This window comes from Typopeltis vanoorti, chromosome 3 (assembly GCF_054136105.1).
Source record: "Typopeltis vanoorti isolate ZY-2024b chromosome 3, IOZ_Tvanoo_1.0, whole genome shotgun sequence".
Classification (NCBI taxonomy): domain Eukaryota; kingdom Metazoa; phylum Arthropoda; class Arachnida; order Uropygi; family Thelyphonidae; genus Typopeltis; species Typopeltis vanoorti.
The window spans coordinates 30,926,458-30,944,649 of record NC_143551.1 but is presented as its reverse complement, the minus strand read 5'-3'; the positions used below and the strand labels follow the sequence as shown (position 1 = coordinate 30,944,649).

General features: G+C 35.1%; 1 protein-coding gene across 2 annotated transcripts in view; it reads left to right on the top strand.

Annotated features, from left to right (window-relative positions):
- The window catches only part of LOC150108020 (large ribosomal subunit protein mL62-like), a 121,968-nt gene that overhangs the window by 60,083 nt on the left and 43,693 nt on the right, over positions 1-18,192 (top strand). For both annotated transcript variants that reach the window (XM_090390580.1, XM_090390579.1), the window contains one exon: positions 8,301-8,383. In XM_090390580.1, coding sequence (XP_090246706.1) covers positions 8,301-8,383 — 83 coding nt within the window. The remainder of the gene's footprint in view (positions 1-8,300; positions 8,384-18,192) is intronic.

The following is an 18,192-nucleotide window of genomic DNA, read 5'->3' as shown; positions in this document are numbered from 1 at the left end:
TCTTTCAACTATAGGTGAGTTAGCAGTCTCATATGGAGGTAGGAGTTTTTTTTTTCACCTGGAAACTCAGGTTTTTCGTCCCTCACAGGGAAACCGGTCCCGTGAACACGCACCTCTACATTCATTAAAAAACCATCTCCCCTTCCCCAATGCCAGACTCTGCAACAAGCCAGTTGAAGTTTCCCACAGTCGCATAATGATAGCAGACCCTGCACCAAGCGGAATAAAAAGTGCTATAAAGAAGATCAGTGTTATGTACATTTGGTGAGGGAATTTATTTAAAAAAAGTTTGAGAATCATTCACTCGCGTGTCTGTGTGAAGTGTAAATTTAATGGCCTTTCATTTATGTGAGTTATTTAGAAAAGCATTTTCCATGTTTCTGAAATCTTGTTTCAAGAAAAACCTCTAAATGAACAAGATTGCCCTGATTCTGCTAATAAGTATTCTAAATCAGGTAGAAGTTACATAGGTGAGTAGTATCATTAAACAAGAGCTGCAAAAAAAAAAATAAATGCTGTACAGAGTATATAAGGAGGAAAGTAATCAGCAAATTTATAAGCAGTAGAAAGCCGAGGCAAGTAAGGTAGAATCAGATTATGAGAATAAATTAGCCAAGTAGGTCAAAGCAGTAAGTAAAAGGAGGCATGACTGTGGAAGGTAACTTTAATGAGCGCTGATGTCACAGACATTGATTGATAGTTGAAAAAGCGGGGATATGATAGAAGTGTATGAATTAGTAAAAGGGTTTTAGATGCAGAGGAAATTTATCAGCACTTCGCTAGTGGAACAGAAGAAAGGGATTATCCTTGGAAATTGAGTGAGTGTTATTAGTGACGTGTGAGATTAAATTTTTGTTTTGAGAGATGTGTATGATTAGAATGGATTGCCATAATTTTACGTGAATCCTTTGTCAGTCAGTGCATTTAAGGAAAGATAGGATAGATAATATGTGGATTATATGATTCTTCCATTCAATAATAACAATAATAATTATTTTGAATTGCTGATTTCTGATTGAAATGTGTAACTAATAGGCCAAGGAATCAAAATGGAGCTTGTAGTCATCATCAAATTCCTGACATGTACTTTCAAGGGGTATACAGGATATGATAGTACTACATGAAAAACTTACATCTTAATATCTACAATTTTTCTCCAAATCAATCTTTACCTGTCAAGACTCCAACACTATCAGATCTTATATTTCTCTCTTCTAAGGCACTTTTTACTGCATCAATCTCCACCTATATCATGGACTTCCTCTGGGTCTTTTTCCTGCCAACCTGGCAGGGAACACTTGTTTTACTAATCTTTCCTCTCCCATTCTGTTTAAGTGACCATACCACCTCAGATTAACTCTGCTAACACACACATTCCTGGATGCTAACAGTGTCAAGTTCTTTCCTAATATCCTTATTTTTAATATGATATTGCCATTGATGCCATGTGTTCATGCCCCTAATCTTTCTCACGACTCTCATATCTGTGGTCTCTAGTCTTTGGTCAAGTGTTTTACTTCTAGCCCACGTCTCAGACCCATAAGTTAAAATTGGTTTGAGCACTGTCTCATATACAGCTAATTTAGTGTTTTGACTAATTTCTCTCTTATTCCATATAAATTTTTTTCAGTTGACTTCCTACCATACCAGCTTTGTTGATTCTGTTCTCTATTTCTATATTTAATTTACCATCTTCACTAAAAATCGTGCCTAAGTAACTGAAATGTTTTACTTGTTCCACAGGTTCACCATTCGCAACACAGTTGACATTTTCAATGATTCTGCCTATTTTCATTGTCTTTGTCTTGTTATTGTTGACCTTCATATCATATCTATTACAACAATTATTCAATTTAGTCTGGGAATCTTGCAGACTTGTAATGGATCTATTTAGAAGTATGACATCATGTGCATAAAGCAAAGGGCTGACATTAACATCTCCAATTTTGATATCAGGTTTAATACCACTTTCCTTCATAATGTGATCCATATAAATAATGAATAACAGAAGGGGATAATATACATCCTTTTCTGACACAAAATTTAATATAAAACCATCTTCCTGTACTTCCTTCAATTCTAACGGCTGACTTACAACTCAAATAAAGACTAAGTATTGCTTGATATAATGCGCCTTTGACACCATATAACTGTAGCATTTTGAATAGCTTCTCTCTTGGCACCTTGTGATATGCTTTTTTCCAGATCTACAAAATTTAAATACAGATCTTTATTATATTCCCATTACTTCTCAACTATTTGTCGTAAAGTGAAAATCTGATCCTGACAGCCTCTATTTGACCTGAATCCACCTTGTTCTTGCCCAAGCTTTTCACAAACCTTTTCAACAAACCTTCCACAAACCTTTTCAACTGTTTCTCAAGTATACTAGCATAAATCTTACCAGGAGAGGTATTTCTCACTCAGTAGAGAAATACCTCTGTAATTCTCACATTCAGTTTTATTTCCCTTTTTATATATGGGTACTATGAGAGCCATTCAATTATATACCCATGTGGAGACAGTCATAGGAATGGAGTAGCATTTCTACTAAAAAATAAGATTGTGCAATCCTTACTTGGATTTTGGCCCATAAGTGACAGGATAATTGCATTAAAAATTGCAGCTCGACCTTTTAATATTTTTATTGTCCAAATATATGCATCTACTTCTGATTATCCAGATGAAGATGTAGAATGTTTCTATGAAGACATTCAAAATGCACTAAACACCGCTAAATCAGATGATATAACTATTGTTATGGGAGATCTAAATGCTAAAGTAGGTTCAGAAAAGATCTCTTCCTGCATGGGAAACCAGGACCTGAGACATAGAAATCCAAGAGGAGAAAGATTAATACAGTTCTGTGAAGAAAACAATCTGGTAATAGCAAATACTTTATTTAGCCACCCTCCTAGAAGACTTTACACATGGAAAAGTCCTGGAGACAGCTGTAGGAACCAGATTGACTATATAATGATTAAAAAAAGATTCTGGAATGACATCTTACAAGTCAAAACATACCCAGGGGCTGATATTGGATCAGACCACAACCCTGTAGTCATTAAAGTAGCAATAAAATTAAAGAAAACAATGAAACCTCTACACCAGAAAAATAGGATCTTGGCTCCCTTAAAAATCAAGAAATACAAGATAAATTTTTAAAGGTACTGGCACAATCCACTGCTGTTAATGTTCCTGATCCCACCGAGGGATCAGGAACATTAACATTATCCTTACCCTAATTATGGGTAAGGATAATTAACATTATCCTTATCCTAAAGATGAGATTGAGGATAGATGGCAGAAATTTAAAGAGGGTATAAAAAAGGCAGTAAAACAAACAATTCCCAAATTTGTGAAGAAAATGAGTAAAACCCTGGATGAATGACAAGATACTGAAAATGATGGAGGAAAGAAAAAAACACAAAAAAAAAAAACCGTCCTGAATACAAGAATTTAAACAAGATCAGGAAAGAATGTAGGATTGCAAAAGAACTATGGCTCAACGACAAATGCAAGGAAATTGAACTTCTGAACAAAAAGCAGAAAACCAGAGAACTTCATGAAAAAGTTAGGGAGCTAACTAACAAATCTTGTAAAAGGGTAGGCTCTCATTGCATTGAAGATACCAGTGGAAACATCCTAATGGAGAAAGAAAAAATAAGGGATAGATGGGTAGAGTATTCAGAGGAACTCTACAATCATGATAGAACAGATAAGCCAATGTAAGAAGATTTGGAGGGACCTACTATTCTTACCTGGGAAGTAACAAATGCCATTGGGAAACTGAAACCAGGAAAAGCTCCAGGAATGGATGGAATTATGGCAGAATATCTAAAGAATGATAAGGCTATAAGATCACTGACTGACATATGTAACAAAATATACGAAACCTGGAAACCTGCCAAAAGATTTTAAGCACTTAACGTTCCAACGAATACCTAAAAAATTGAAGACAATGTGAAGAATACAGAACAATCAGTCAGATAGCAAAAGTTATGTTATATATCATCCTAGAAAGAAATAAACATAAAATCAAAATGGAAATTAATGAAACACAATCTGGTTTCCAGGAAAATAAAGGAACTAAAGAAGGACTCTTTTATATTAGACCTATTATAAAAAGATATCTGGAGAAGCAGAAAGAAGTGTACTTATGTTTTATTGACTACACAAAGGCCTTTGACAATATACAACATGAACAACTAATCAAATGCATCAGAAATTCAGGAGTAGATGGTAAAGATATCAGATTGCTGATAAATCTATATTGGGAGCAAACTGTCTCAATAAAAATATCAGGAGAAATCTCAGAGTAATTCCCAGTAAAGAAGGGTGTCAGGCAAGGCTGTGTTCTTTCTCCTGTATTGTTTAACCTCTATACTAAAAATATCTTCCAGCAATTAGAAGAATTTAAAGGAGTCAGCATAGGAGACAGGAATATAAACAACTTAAGATATGCAGATGATACAGTACTGCTAGCTGAAAATAAAAAAGATCTTCAAAACCTACTAGAAGAGACGTAGAAGCTAAGTGAAAAACATGGACTTAATTTCAACTTCAGAAAAAACCCAAAACCATGCTGGTAACAAGAAAAAAAGGGAAAATACCTGATATAAATATTAAGATCAGAGGAAATACTTTAGATCAAGTAGAGAGTTATATATATATATTTGGGTCAACTAATTACAGAGAAAGGAAAGTGTGATAAGGAAATATTAAGAAGAATAGAAATTGCTAGATCAACCTTCATTAGCATGAAAAACATTCTGACCTCAAGGGAAATTCACACAAAAATAACACTTAGGTTGTCCAAAAGCTACATATGGCCAACACTGCTGTATGGAGCAAAAACCTGGACAATGTCAAAATATTGTGAAAATAAACTGAAAGTCTTTGAGATGTGGATCCTCAGAAGAATTCTTAGAGTCCCATGGACTGCCAAAAAAACTAATTTAGAAATATTAGAGATGATTAGAGAAGATAGGAATCTGTTGAAAACCATTAAGAAAAGCAAAACCACCTACCTTGGTCACATACTAAGGCATGAATCCCTATAAAAAACACTTCTAGAAGGAATGATACAAGAAAAAAGAGGAAGACAAAGAACAGATTAGATGGGAAATATTAAGGACTGGACCTTTTTGTCCTATGAAGAATGCAAAAGAAGCACAAAACCATACATGGTGGAAGCTCATGGTAGTCAACCTCCTGGAAGGAGATGATATCTGAAAAGACAAGACTATGAGAGCTCTACTCCAATCATCTGGAATTCGTCCCTCTGTCCAGGCCGTCTGAACTATGCAGTGCAGCCACTGTAAGACTTTTATAACCTCCATACTTGAGCATTTCTGGTCGAATATCATCTACTCCTGCTGCCTTACCACATTTCATTTGATGGCTTTTTCTACTTCAAGTGTGGATATGTATTTCTGATTTCATGCCTGGTCAGTGTTTTTTATCACTGTGCTGTCACTGATTGTTTTATTTAGCAATTTTTTGAAGTAATTACTCCACACATCAAGGATATCTTTTTCTCCCGTTTTCATGTCACCTTTATCATCTCTAACTCTTTTTCAGCACACTTTCCTCCATTCCTAAGATTCTTCAACAACCTCCAGAATATTTTGCCACCTTCTTGATATTTATTTTCTATGTTCTTACCAAAGTCTTCCTATGACTTTTGTTTTACTAGTTTTACACAGTGTTTAGCTTTCTTACATTTGTCTCTGTATTCTCTAAGAGTACAAGCTGACTTATTTCCCAGGAACTTTTGATATGCTCTTTTCTTTTCCTTCACTGCCTGTTTAACTTCCTGTGTCCACAATGGAGTTCTGATTTTTCTATCCTTGCAGACAACCTCACCACATGCTTCTCTGGCTGAATCAATCAATGATTTTTTCAGGATTTGCCACTGAATCTCCAAGGTTTTTGGTTCCTGTTCTCAAACTCTTTCATTTTTTCTTCAATAATGTTTGTGTATTTTAGTCTACAGTTCACATATGAGAGCTGCTTAACTTTTATTCTCTTTAAAACTTTCTTATATGTTAATCTTTTCAATATGAAATTCAATTTTATCCTGCTCAAGACTAAATGGTTGTCACTTCCAATTTCAAATCCTCTGTACACTCTAATGTCCTGAACCAGGGAAACCATCACTATCAACAATAACATAGTTAATGAGACTTTTCTTATTTCTTGCCTCTTCTCTCCATATGAATTTTTGTACATGTTTATGTTGGAACATTGTGTTAGCCATAACAAATCCATGTTCTGAGCAGAAATCCAACAGGTATTTGCCACCATTATATGCTTTGCTCTTTTCTCCAAATTTTCCCGAAATATTTTTGTATGTCTGACAATCACTTCCTACTCTGCTACTTAGATCCCCAACAAGAACAAACTTTTCATTTTTCATTGTGTCAGTTGCTTTCTCTAAAACCTCAAAAAAATTCCTTCACTTCTACCTTAGTAGAACCTTCTGTAGGACCATGGGCACAAATACGTCTCATTGTCCAGTTCCCCATTCTGATATTTGCCCACATCACTCTACTTGATACTGCCTGCCATTCAAAAAGATTAGCCTCGTATTTAGTGTTGAATACTATGGCTACTCCTTCTTTTTTCTTGATTATCATTGTCTGAATATAATTCAGGCAATGTATATATCCAATTCTTCAGCTAGTTCCATTTCTTTGCCATTCAGGCTTCTTATGTTGGTAGTACCGATCTTGAACTCTGGTGATGTTGAGTTGTGGTTTGTTTTAATATTTGTTCCAGTAGTTGAATTTTCGTTGTTCTCCCTGGATCCCTGGCAAAAACAACGGGGGGCCTTATTTAACTGGGCAACATCCCAGCTGGCATGAAATTCTGTCATGATGTACCATCATTTTATATTGTGGTTTAAGCCAATAAGAATGCCATTTGGTCAGCTGAATTCGAAATTGCCAGTCCATCCTCGTTCGTTCAGTATCTAGGTATATAGTTATTATTAAGAGAGACCTCCAGGGAGTTAGGGACCCATCGAGGGAGGCCACATACTACACGTAGCAGCTATCATACTTATTCTTGAAATCGTTCACACTACTTGCACACAACATCCAATGGCAATCCATTCCAATCATACCACATCCTATGAGAAAAATCTAGCACTCATCCTCTTCTTTCTGCCATTCATTCTCTGCTTCTAAGAATGCTCTCTTGTCCTTTCCCCACCCTCCATAAAATGAAAAATTCCATCAACTGAAATCCTTTACCACCCTTTCAGAAGTGTGTCCTGAAATTTAATTTTGTTAGTCTCAATCATATCACCCCTCTTTCTCCTGTTTGCTAGTGTCTACAAATTCTCAATCCTGACATCATTTATAATGCTCTCCTTTGTATTCTTCCACTGTATCAGAATTGCAACTGAAACCAGGAAAATCTGTTCACAGTAGTTCAACTGATGTCTTATCATGACCTTGTAAAGAGACAAAATGACATCCTTATCTTTACATGTGAAAGTGTATTTCAGCATTACAGTTATCTTTTGAGTTGTATTTGCAATCTTTGCTACATGGCTCCTCAACTTCAACTTGCTATATACTAACACTCCATGATCCCTAGCATCATCAGTTTCTTCTAACATAATCCGACCAATATAATAAACATTAGATATTTAATCATGCTGAAGTGAATAACTTTGTATTTACTGACATCCATTTTCCCATGCCCGCAATTCCAGCTTATTCTAATCCTTCTGCAAGTACTGCATATCAGCAGCATTCTTGATTACCCTATCTATCTTTGCATCATCAGCAAATAACTGTATATTGCCTGTCAAATCCCTCCCAATATCATTAATGTACAGAGAATAACAGTGTACCACACGGATCAGTCCTTAAATCTTGTAGACTCATATCACCACATACCACTTTTTGATATCTGTCAGTCAGCCATCCTCTTATCCACGCTAATATTTTATAATTCAAACCCATATTCTCCAATTTATGCAACCGTCTTCCATGCTGTATTCTATCAAAAGCCTTAACAAAATCCAAAAGTATCATGGTGTATCCATTCCCCCTTGTCTAGTTTAATAGTAACATTATTATAGAATGTGAGTAAGTTGCTAAAATGTGACCTTTCCTTAGTAAACTCATACTGTTCATTGCAAAGTAGAGCTTCACTGTCAACCCATTTTTGAACAATAGCCCTAACCAATTTTTCAAAAATCTTCACCACCACTTAGTTTCAGATTAAATTACTTATGATAGTCTTATATATTAATATATGTAATGTGTGATATATATTTTCAGCTGATACTAGAGTTGAAGTGCAGTTTCCTGTTGCATCAGCAAAATGGATTCCAGATAAAGCCAAAAGTCAAATTTTGAAAATGGTTAGTAATAAATAGTTATTAACATAATTTCTTTGTAATACTTCTGGATAATTTTCTACTTTAAGAAGAAACTTAAGTACTGAAAATAAATGGAGCACACAGCTGAACTGGGATATATGCTGAATGCAATCTCATTATATGATGTAAAAGCACAAATTAAAAACATAACCATACTTGCATTTCTTTAAGAAATACAAAGTAATGATTTTTTAAGTAATGCAAATTGGAAATGCGTGCTTCCATTTCCTTCTCATTAGAACTGTTGTAGTTATATAATTTTTTTTTATCTATGAATATGTAACTCTCTCCTTCCCCTGCAACACACACACACACACACACAAAATATATATAAATTGAACTGAAACTGTATGCCATGAAACAGATGGTTCATCTTGCTCCATTACTTTTTTAAAAACTCAGATTTCATTAGTGAGACATGAGCAATAACAGCTATATACACACACAAAATGTGAATTCATGATAGGTTGTTACCTATTGTACATTAGTACTGTGGAGGAGTTAAGTGTTACAGACGGCAAAGGTTGGTCGATTGGTAGAGCCTCTGCTACTAATGGCTCAGTTAAGTAAGTTTGAGCACGGTTAGTAGTGGGAAGGGGACCAATCGTTTGATGTTGTCAGCACACTCTTCCTCGACGAGTCTTTGGACTCCCTGGAGGTGTCAAAAGAATAATAATAATAATAATATTTCATAAACACTGCCCTAGAGAGAGCAGACATGCAACTTAATAGTCATTTCATGACTATTAAGCAGGGTTGGGGAACTTACACTGATAATGAAATTCATCTCCCATCTGAAAAAGGAGAATTGAGACTGTGACCTGTTGGTTCTAAAATAAAAATGCTATCCACTCACACATCCACACCAGCCATATGTGTAATTATTCCATAAAAAGCAGACAGTTCAAAAAGAAAACAAGTTGCCATGTATTGACTGCACAATGATTAAAAAAAAAAAAAATGTTTTAATCATTATTAAAAAATTTTTTCTAAACCTGTGGAACACAATAGTCTGCTTGCAGCAAGAAAAAGGTTGAGATCACTGTTAAATAAGTAATTATTTTAAACTTGGCAAGGCAATTTAGTAAAAAGAGGATTTAAAACATGAAAAGTATTTTTTTGGATATGCTGGGGTTTATAGTTGAAATTCCTAATGCCTTCAAATGACATCCAGTTGGTGTTCAGCAGTTTTTTTCCCTGTTTGTTTGTGTGTATGCTTTTTGTTTATTGTTGTTTTTTTCTTTGGTTTCTATGAGTGATAATGTTTTATAAAGTGTTGATGTTTATCCAATTTACAAAACTTACCATCACCTTAAATTTTCCATTTTTTCTTCTTTATCCTTCTCATCACAACTCTTGGCCTTATTAATGTCATTATCTCTTGGTACATCTTTGTTGCAAGTCAAATAGGTTATTATTTTTTCCTGCTTGTCGATCTGAAGCAATATACCAGCCTAGACAGAAGCCTTACATAGGATGGTTACATTACCATTTATCCACAATGATTAAAAAAAGTTTCAATCACTTTTCTAAACTTGTGGAACACAATAGTCTGCTTTTGGAATTATCAGTTTTTTTTTTTTTTTTTTTTGCATAAAAAGTACAGAAAGTAACATTCACTTTCATCATTGAAATCAAGGTTATTTCAGTACGTGATTACAGGTCACTTTGATTTCTTGATACAACAGCAAGAAATAACATAGATATGCTTAACTGCTAAATTTTATTTATATTCTTCCTACTATAGTAAGTTTAATTTACAGAGAATGAGATTATTTATCCATCCTCCTCCTCCTCCTCTGTTTGACAGATAAGTTTATACTTATTACAATAATATGTATTTTATTTCATTACAAACAGGTTATATTGGATGCTTGATCTGGAAATAGTTTTCCTTATTCATTATAGGATTAGGCAGTATTGTCTATTTCTCTATTTTGAAAGAAGTTTCCTTATTTCCTTATTCTAAGAAAAAAGTGAAGGAATTTTTCAAGTAATTAGAGAAAACAGTTGGCTTTAAAGAAAAGTTGGTCATCATTATAGATCTAAACAGCAGAGTAGGAAATGAAGACAAGATATACAGAAATGTTTAGATTTGAAGATCAAAACTAATAATAATAGTGAGTACCTGCTGAATTTTTGTTCAGGACATGGATTAATCATTATTAATATCTTATTCCAACATAATACAAACATTGATCGGGCAGAAGAGAAATCTCATAATAAGAATGAAGAGGAATTTATCGAGTTCTTGTGAGACAGCTTTCTCAAGCAGCATGTGAAAGAAGGAACTTGAGATCAGTGTGTGTTCGCTTTGTTTTCACAGTGTCAGAAGGAATTTGTGTTAAGAATATGACTATTTTATCACCAGTTTGGGAATAGTGATCGTGCCATACTTTCCTATAAAGTACCTAAGTATATAGATGTTCAAATTATGTCAAGTTTTATATGCTGAACTACAGAGCTGCAAATTATAACCAGCTTAGGAAAATACTGTCTTTAGTCCCATGGTATCAGTTACTTGAATGGTAAAGATATCAGAAAAGCATGAGACTCTTCAAAGTGCTTAAATGAAGCAGTATCTGAATGTATCCCTAGAGTTCAAAGAATAAATAGGATGGGAGTGAAATGGATATGCAACCTTATTAAGCAAGAGATCTGTAAGAAGATCATGTGGTAGGAACATCATCAAAATCAGAGGAATAGAAGTTATGAAATATATAAAGCACAGGCCAGAAAAGTAATGAGTGTTGTGTGGAAAGCTAAATCAGAGTATGAAAAGAAATTGACCTTGCAGGCTAAAGACAGTTCAAAAAATTTTTATTGTTATGCTGCAGGTAAAAGAAAGAATGAATACAGAAGAATAATTTTGCTGAATGCAGATGGTACTGTAGTGTCAGAAGTTGATGAGATTGTTTGATTATTGAGTGTTCACTTGGCTAAGATATATCAACCAAGTGTATATAACATGGTGAACAGTACTACTACTACATTGGATGAAGAGTTAGAGCTGCATGAGAATGAGATTGAAGAGCTCTTGCATTACTTGAATAAGAATTCAGAAATGGGCTAATGGAATATCATCACGTATGCTGAAGGCATGTTCAGCTGAATTGGCTAGATCTTAGAGATGTTTGCGACATGTTTGTATAACTTGAGTCTTAGCTAAGGAAAGAAACCACAGGTATAGAAGAAATGTATGATAATTTTGTTGTACAAAGGTGTTATAAAACCTGATGTGTCTAACTACTGACCTATCAGTGTCTCTGGTTTTGTAGTGAAGATTTTAGAGAAGTTGGTAAGAACTTGCATACAGAAATCAGTAGACAGACAAGCTATACTCTACAAGGAACAGCATGGGTTTGCTAGAGGGAGGTTATGTATTAGCAATTTTCTCATATTTTATAAAATGTTATGGCTGAGTTGGATAAAGGAAATGGATACACTATAATACTGTTGGATTTTCTAATCATTTGATAGGATACCTCATGAAAGGCTGTTGCATAAACTGGAGAATATGGGCTTGAATGTAAACTCTTGACTTGAATAAGTTGATAGTTCACTCACAGGTATCAAAATCTGGTATACGGCAGGTGTGAATCTGCTACATTTAAGGTGACCAATGGTGTACCCTAGGATTCAATTCTTGGACAATCAGAGATGAGAATGATTTCAATAGACTGGAAATTTGGGCAAATGAAAATGGCTATCAGTTTAAGATTAGTAAATGTAAAGTGATGCACTTTGGCATGATGAGTTTTCCATCAGCATATTATATTAGTGGGCATATGCCACAAGAAACTGATGATGTTGGGGTGTAATGGTGGATAAGAATTTCAAGGTCACATAGCAAAAATTGCAAATACAACTTAGAGAAAAAAATTGCAATATTGAAACGAAACTTGACATATAAGGATAAGGAAGTCATTTTGCCTCTTTACATTTTGGATAAGGAAGTCATTTTGCCTTGATAAGACTGCACCTGGACTACTGTGTGCAGTTTGTTCTCCTGGATTCCAAGGGAATAAAGAAGTTGTGGAAAGGGTGCAAAGAAGAGTTACAAAGATGATATCTTAATTATGGAATTTAGATTGTGAGTGTGTGGACTACAAACTCCGGTTAATAGGAGAATGATGGCGGGGGGGATATGATAGAGGTCTATAAACTTCTGAATGGATGTTATAGGATATCGCATGATGAAATTTTTCATTATGTGGTGGGAAGGAAGAACACAGGAAGCATTCATGGAAGTTAAGTTTGTTCATGGTTAAGAAAGTGCTAAGAGCTAGAATTTTCTCTCACGGAGCAGTAAGCGAATGGAATAGTTTGCCTGTTAGAGTAGTGTGAATGGATGCAAATTTTGTTAAGGCATTTGATTACGATACCATGTGAAAGGCTGCTGCATAAACTGGAGAATATGACTTTGGAATATAAACTCTCGACTTTGGCACGTGAATAGTTGACAGACAGTATGAAAATGTGGTATACAGTCGATGCAAATCTCTGAAGTGGAAAAGTATGACAACTGATTTAAGTGATGTTTAGCATCCCTCAATAAGTCCTTGACTCTCTGGAGGTGTCAAGTAATAATAATGAGCCTGTGTATATTCACAGAGAGAGGAGACACAATAAATAAGAAAAGTCTCACTATATTATTATTAATATCTTCATGCTTCTTCAGAACATATCCAGAGAATTTGAAATATGAAGTTATCACCATTTAATTTTTGAGGGATAATATTGAAAAGAAAAGTATGTAAAAAGTTTTAAAAAGAATCACAGTCGGAGGTGAACTGTAGACTGAAATGTACAAATATGGTTCAAGAAAAAAATCAGTTAAAGATGAGAACCAAACCTTAGATACTCACTGAAGACTGTGAAAAAAAAAACATTGATTGATCCATCCAGGGACATGTAGTGAAATTTTTTGCAAGGATAAAAAATTAGAACTCCATGGTGGATGCATTAAAGCAGTTCTGGAAAAGAAGAAAGCCTATTGGAAGTTCCTAGCAAATAAATTAGTGTATACCCTATAGCAGTGATGGCAAACCTTTTTACCTAGGTGTGTCAAACTTTTTTTTTTTTTTAATATCGACGTTGTTGATGTGCCACTTGCATACATGCGTTATAAATGTAACTACATAATCATAGATGGTGACTTATACATATCATATTAGGCTATTTATTTAATAGGACATTGATATAAAATCTATGAATTCATCATCATCATTATCATCAAATTCCTGCCTTGTACCATCAAGAGGTGTACAGGATATGACAGTACTACATGAAAAAAATTACATCATTACTAACTTCCTATCTACAATTTTCCTCCAAATCAGTCTGTTACTTGTCAAGACTCCAACATTATCAGATCTTATATTTCTATCGTCTAAGGCACTTTGTACCGTATCAATCCACCTACATCTTGGTCTTCCTCTGGGTCGTTTTGCAGCCAACCTGGCAGAGAACACTTGTTTTGCTAATCTTTCTTCGCCCATTCTGTTTAAGTGACCATACCACCTGAGATTAGCTCTGCTAATGCATTCCTGAATGCTAACAATGTCAAGTTCTTTCGTGATATCCTCGTTTTTAATATGATATTGCCATTGATGCCATCTGTTCGCGCCTATAATCTTTCTGAGGACTCTCATATCTGCGGTCTCTAGACTTTGGTCAAGTGTTTTACTACAGACCCAGCTCTCAGATCCATAAGTTAAAACTGGTTTGAACACTGTCTTGTATACAGCTAATTTAGTGTTCCAACTAATTTCTCTCTTATTCCATATGAATTTATTCAATTGACTTCCTACCATACCGGCTTTGCTGATTCTCTTGTCTATTTCTATATTTAATTTACCATCTTCAGTAAAAATCGTGCCTAAGTAGTTGAATGTTTCACTTGTTCCACAGGTTCTCCATTCACAACACAGTTGACATTTTCAATGATTCTGCCTATTTTCATTGTCTTTGTCTTTTTATTGCTGACCTTCATACCATATCTATTACAACAGCTATTCAATTTAGTCAGAGAATCTTGCAGACTTGTAGCAGATTTATTTAGAGGTATAACATCATCCGCAATGATCTTATATTTCAGTGTTTAAGTGACCATACCACCTGGTAATGTTGTATATATAGGATATATAGGATATCCACTTTAACAAATCTGAAAACAAACCCCAACTCAACATCACCAGAGTTAAAGATCGGTACTATCAACGTAAGAAGCCTGAATGGCAAAAAAATGGAGCTAGCTGAGGAATTAGATAAGTACCAGATCGACATAATAGGGGTGACTGAAACAAAAAAGACCAAAACTGGTGAGATCTTTCTGAGCAATAAATACAAAATGTTATATTCAGGCAATAACAATCAAGGAAAGAAGGAGTAGCCATAGTATTCAACACAAAATACGAGGCTTATCTTCTTGAATGGCAGTCAGTCTCAAGTAGAGTAATGTGGGCAAATATGAGAATGGGGAACTGGACAATGAGACTTATTTGTGCCTATGGTCCCACAGAAGGTTCTACTAAGGTAGAAGTGGAGGAATTTTTTGAGGCTTTAGAAAAAGCAACTGACACAATGAAAAAGGAAAAGTTGGTCCTTGTTGTGGATCTAAATAGTAGAGTAGGAAATGATTGTGAGACATACAAAAATATTTTGGGAAAATTTGGAGAAAAGAGCAAAGCTAATAATAATGGCAAATATCTGTTGGATTTCTGCTCAGGACATGGACTGGTTATTACTAACACCATGTTCCAACATAAAAATGTGCACAAATTCACATGGAGAGAAGAGGCTAGGAATAAGAAAAGTCTCATTGACTATGTTATTGTGGATAGTGATGTTTTCTCCCTGGTGCAGGACACCAGAGTGTACAGAGGATTTGAAATTGGAAATGATCACTATTTAGTCTTGAGCAGGATAAAATTGAATTTCATATTGAAAAGAATAACATGTAAGAAAGTCTTAAAGCGAATAAAAGTTGAGCAGCTCTCAGATGTGAACTGTAGACTAAAATACAGAAATATTATTGAAAAGAAAATGAAAGAGTTTGAGAACAGGAATCAAACCTTGGAGATTCAGTGGCAAACTCTGAAGGAAACATTGATTGATTCTGCCAGAGAGGCATGTGGTGAGGTTGTGTGCAAAGATAAAAAAATCAGAACTCCCTGGTGGACACAGGAAGTTAAAGAGGCAGTGAAGGAAAAGAAGAAAGCATATCAAAAGTTCCTGGCAAATAAGTCAGCTTTTACTCTTACAGAATACAGAGACAAATGTAAGAAAGCTAAACAGTGTGTAAAACTAGCTAAACAAAAGTCATGGGAGGACTTTGGCAAGAATATAGAAAATAAATATCAAGAAGGTGGCAAAATATTCTGGAGGTTGTTGAAGAAGCTTAGGAATTTAGGAAAGAGTGCTGTAAAAGGAATTAGAGATGATAAAGGTGAAATGAAAACAGGAGAAAAAGATATCCTTGAAGTATGGAGTAATTACTTTGAAAAACTGCTAAATGAAACAAGCAGTGATGACAGCACAGTGATAAAAAACACTGACCAGGCATGCAGTCAAGAATACATATCCATACTTGAAGTAGAAAAAGCCATCAAAGGCTTGAAATGTGGAAAGGCAGCAGGAGTAGATGATATTCGACCAGAAATGCTGAAGTATGGTGGTATAAGAGTCTTACAGTGGCTGCACTGCATAGTTCAGAAAGCCTGGACAGAGGGACGAATTCCCGATGATTGCAGTAGAGCTCTCATAGTACCCATATATAAAAAGGGAAATAAAACTGAATGTGAGAATTACAGAGGTATTTCCCTACTGAGTGTTCCTGGCAAGATCTATGCAAGTATACTTGAGAAACGGTTGAGAAGAACTGTGGAAGAAAAGCTTGGTGAAGAACAAGCTGGATTCAGGCCAAATAGAGGCTGTCAGGATCAGATCTTCACTTTACGATAAATAGTCGAGAAAGCATGGGAATATAACAAAGATCTGTATTTAAGTTTTGTCGATTTGGAAAAGGCATATGACAAGGTGCCAAGAGAGAAGCTATTCAATACGCTGCAGTTATATGGTGTCAATGGTGCATTATATCAAGCAATACTTAGTCTTTATTTGAGTTGTGAGTCAGCAGTTAGAATTGAAGGAAGTACAGGAAGATGGTTTAATGTTAAATCTGGTGTGAGACAAGGATGTACATTATCCCCTCTGTTATTCATTATCTATATGGATCACATTATGAAGGAATGTGGTATTAAACCTGATATCAAAATTGGAGATGTTAATGTCAGCTCTTTGCTTTATGCAGATGATGTTATACTTCTAAAGAAATCCGCTACAAGTCTGCAAGATTCTCTGACTAAATTGAATAGCTGTTGTAATAGATATGGTATGAAGGTCAGCAATAAAAAGACAAAGACAATGAAAATAGGCAGAATCATTGAAAATGTCAACTGTGTTGTGAATGGAGAACCTGTGGAACAAGTAAAACATTTCAGCTACTTAGGCACAATTTTTACTGAAGATGGTAAACTAAATATAGAAATAGACAACAGAATCAGCAAAGCTGGTATTGTGGGAAAGTCAATTGAATAAATTCATATGGAATAAGAAAGAAATTAGTCGGAACACTAAATTAGCTGTATACAATACTGTGTTCAAACCAGTTTTAACTTATGGATCTGGGAGCTGGGTCAGAAGTAAAACACTTGACCAAAGACTAGAGACCACAGATAGTAGAGTCCTGAGAAAGATTAGAGGCATGAACAGATGGCATCAATGGCAATATCATATTAAAAACGAGGATATTAAGAAAGAACTTGACATTGTCAGCATCCAGGAATGCGTTAGCAGAGCTAATCTCAGATGGTATGGTCACTTAAATAGAATGGGAGAGGAAAGATTAGCAAAACAAGTGTTCTCTGCCAGGTTGGCAGGAAAACGACCCAGAGGAAGACCAAGATATAGGTAGATTGATACGGTACAAAGTGCCTTAGACGATAGAAATATAAGATCTGATAATGTTGGAGTCTTGACAAGTAACAGACTGATTTGGAGGAAAATTGTAGATAGGAAGTTAGTAATGATGTAATTTTTTCATGTAGTACTGTCATATCCTGTACACCCCTTGAGGGTACATGGCAGGAATTTGATGATGATGATGATGATGATGACATCATCCGCATAAAGCAAAGAGCTGACATTAATATCTCCAAGATTGATATCATGTTTCATACCACTTTCATTCATAATGTGATCCATATAGATAATGAATAACATAGGGGATAATGTACACCCTTGTCTCACACCAGATTTAACATTAAACCATCTTCCTGTACGTCCTTCAATTCTAACTGCTGACTTACAACTCAAATAAACACTTAGTATTGCTTGATATAATGCCCCATTGACACCATATAACTGCAGCGTATTGAATAGCTTCTTTCTTGGCACCTTGTCATATGCCTTTTCCAAATCGACAAAACTTAAATACAGATCTCTGTTATATTCCCATGCTTTCTCGACTATTTGTCGTAAAGTGAAGATCTGATCCTGACAGCCTCTATTTGGCCTGAATCCAGCTTGTTCTTCACCAAGCTTTTCTTCGACAATTCTTCTCAACCGTTTCTCAAATATACTTGCATAGATCTTCCCAGGAACACTCAGTAGGGAAATACCTCTGTAATTCTCACATTCAGTTTTATTTCCCTTTTTATATATGGGTACTATGAGAGCTCTACTCCAATCATCGGGAATTCGTCCCTCTGTCCAGGCTTTCTGAACTA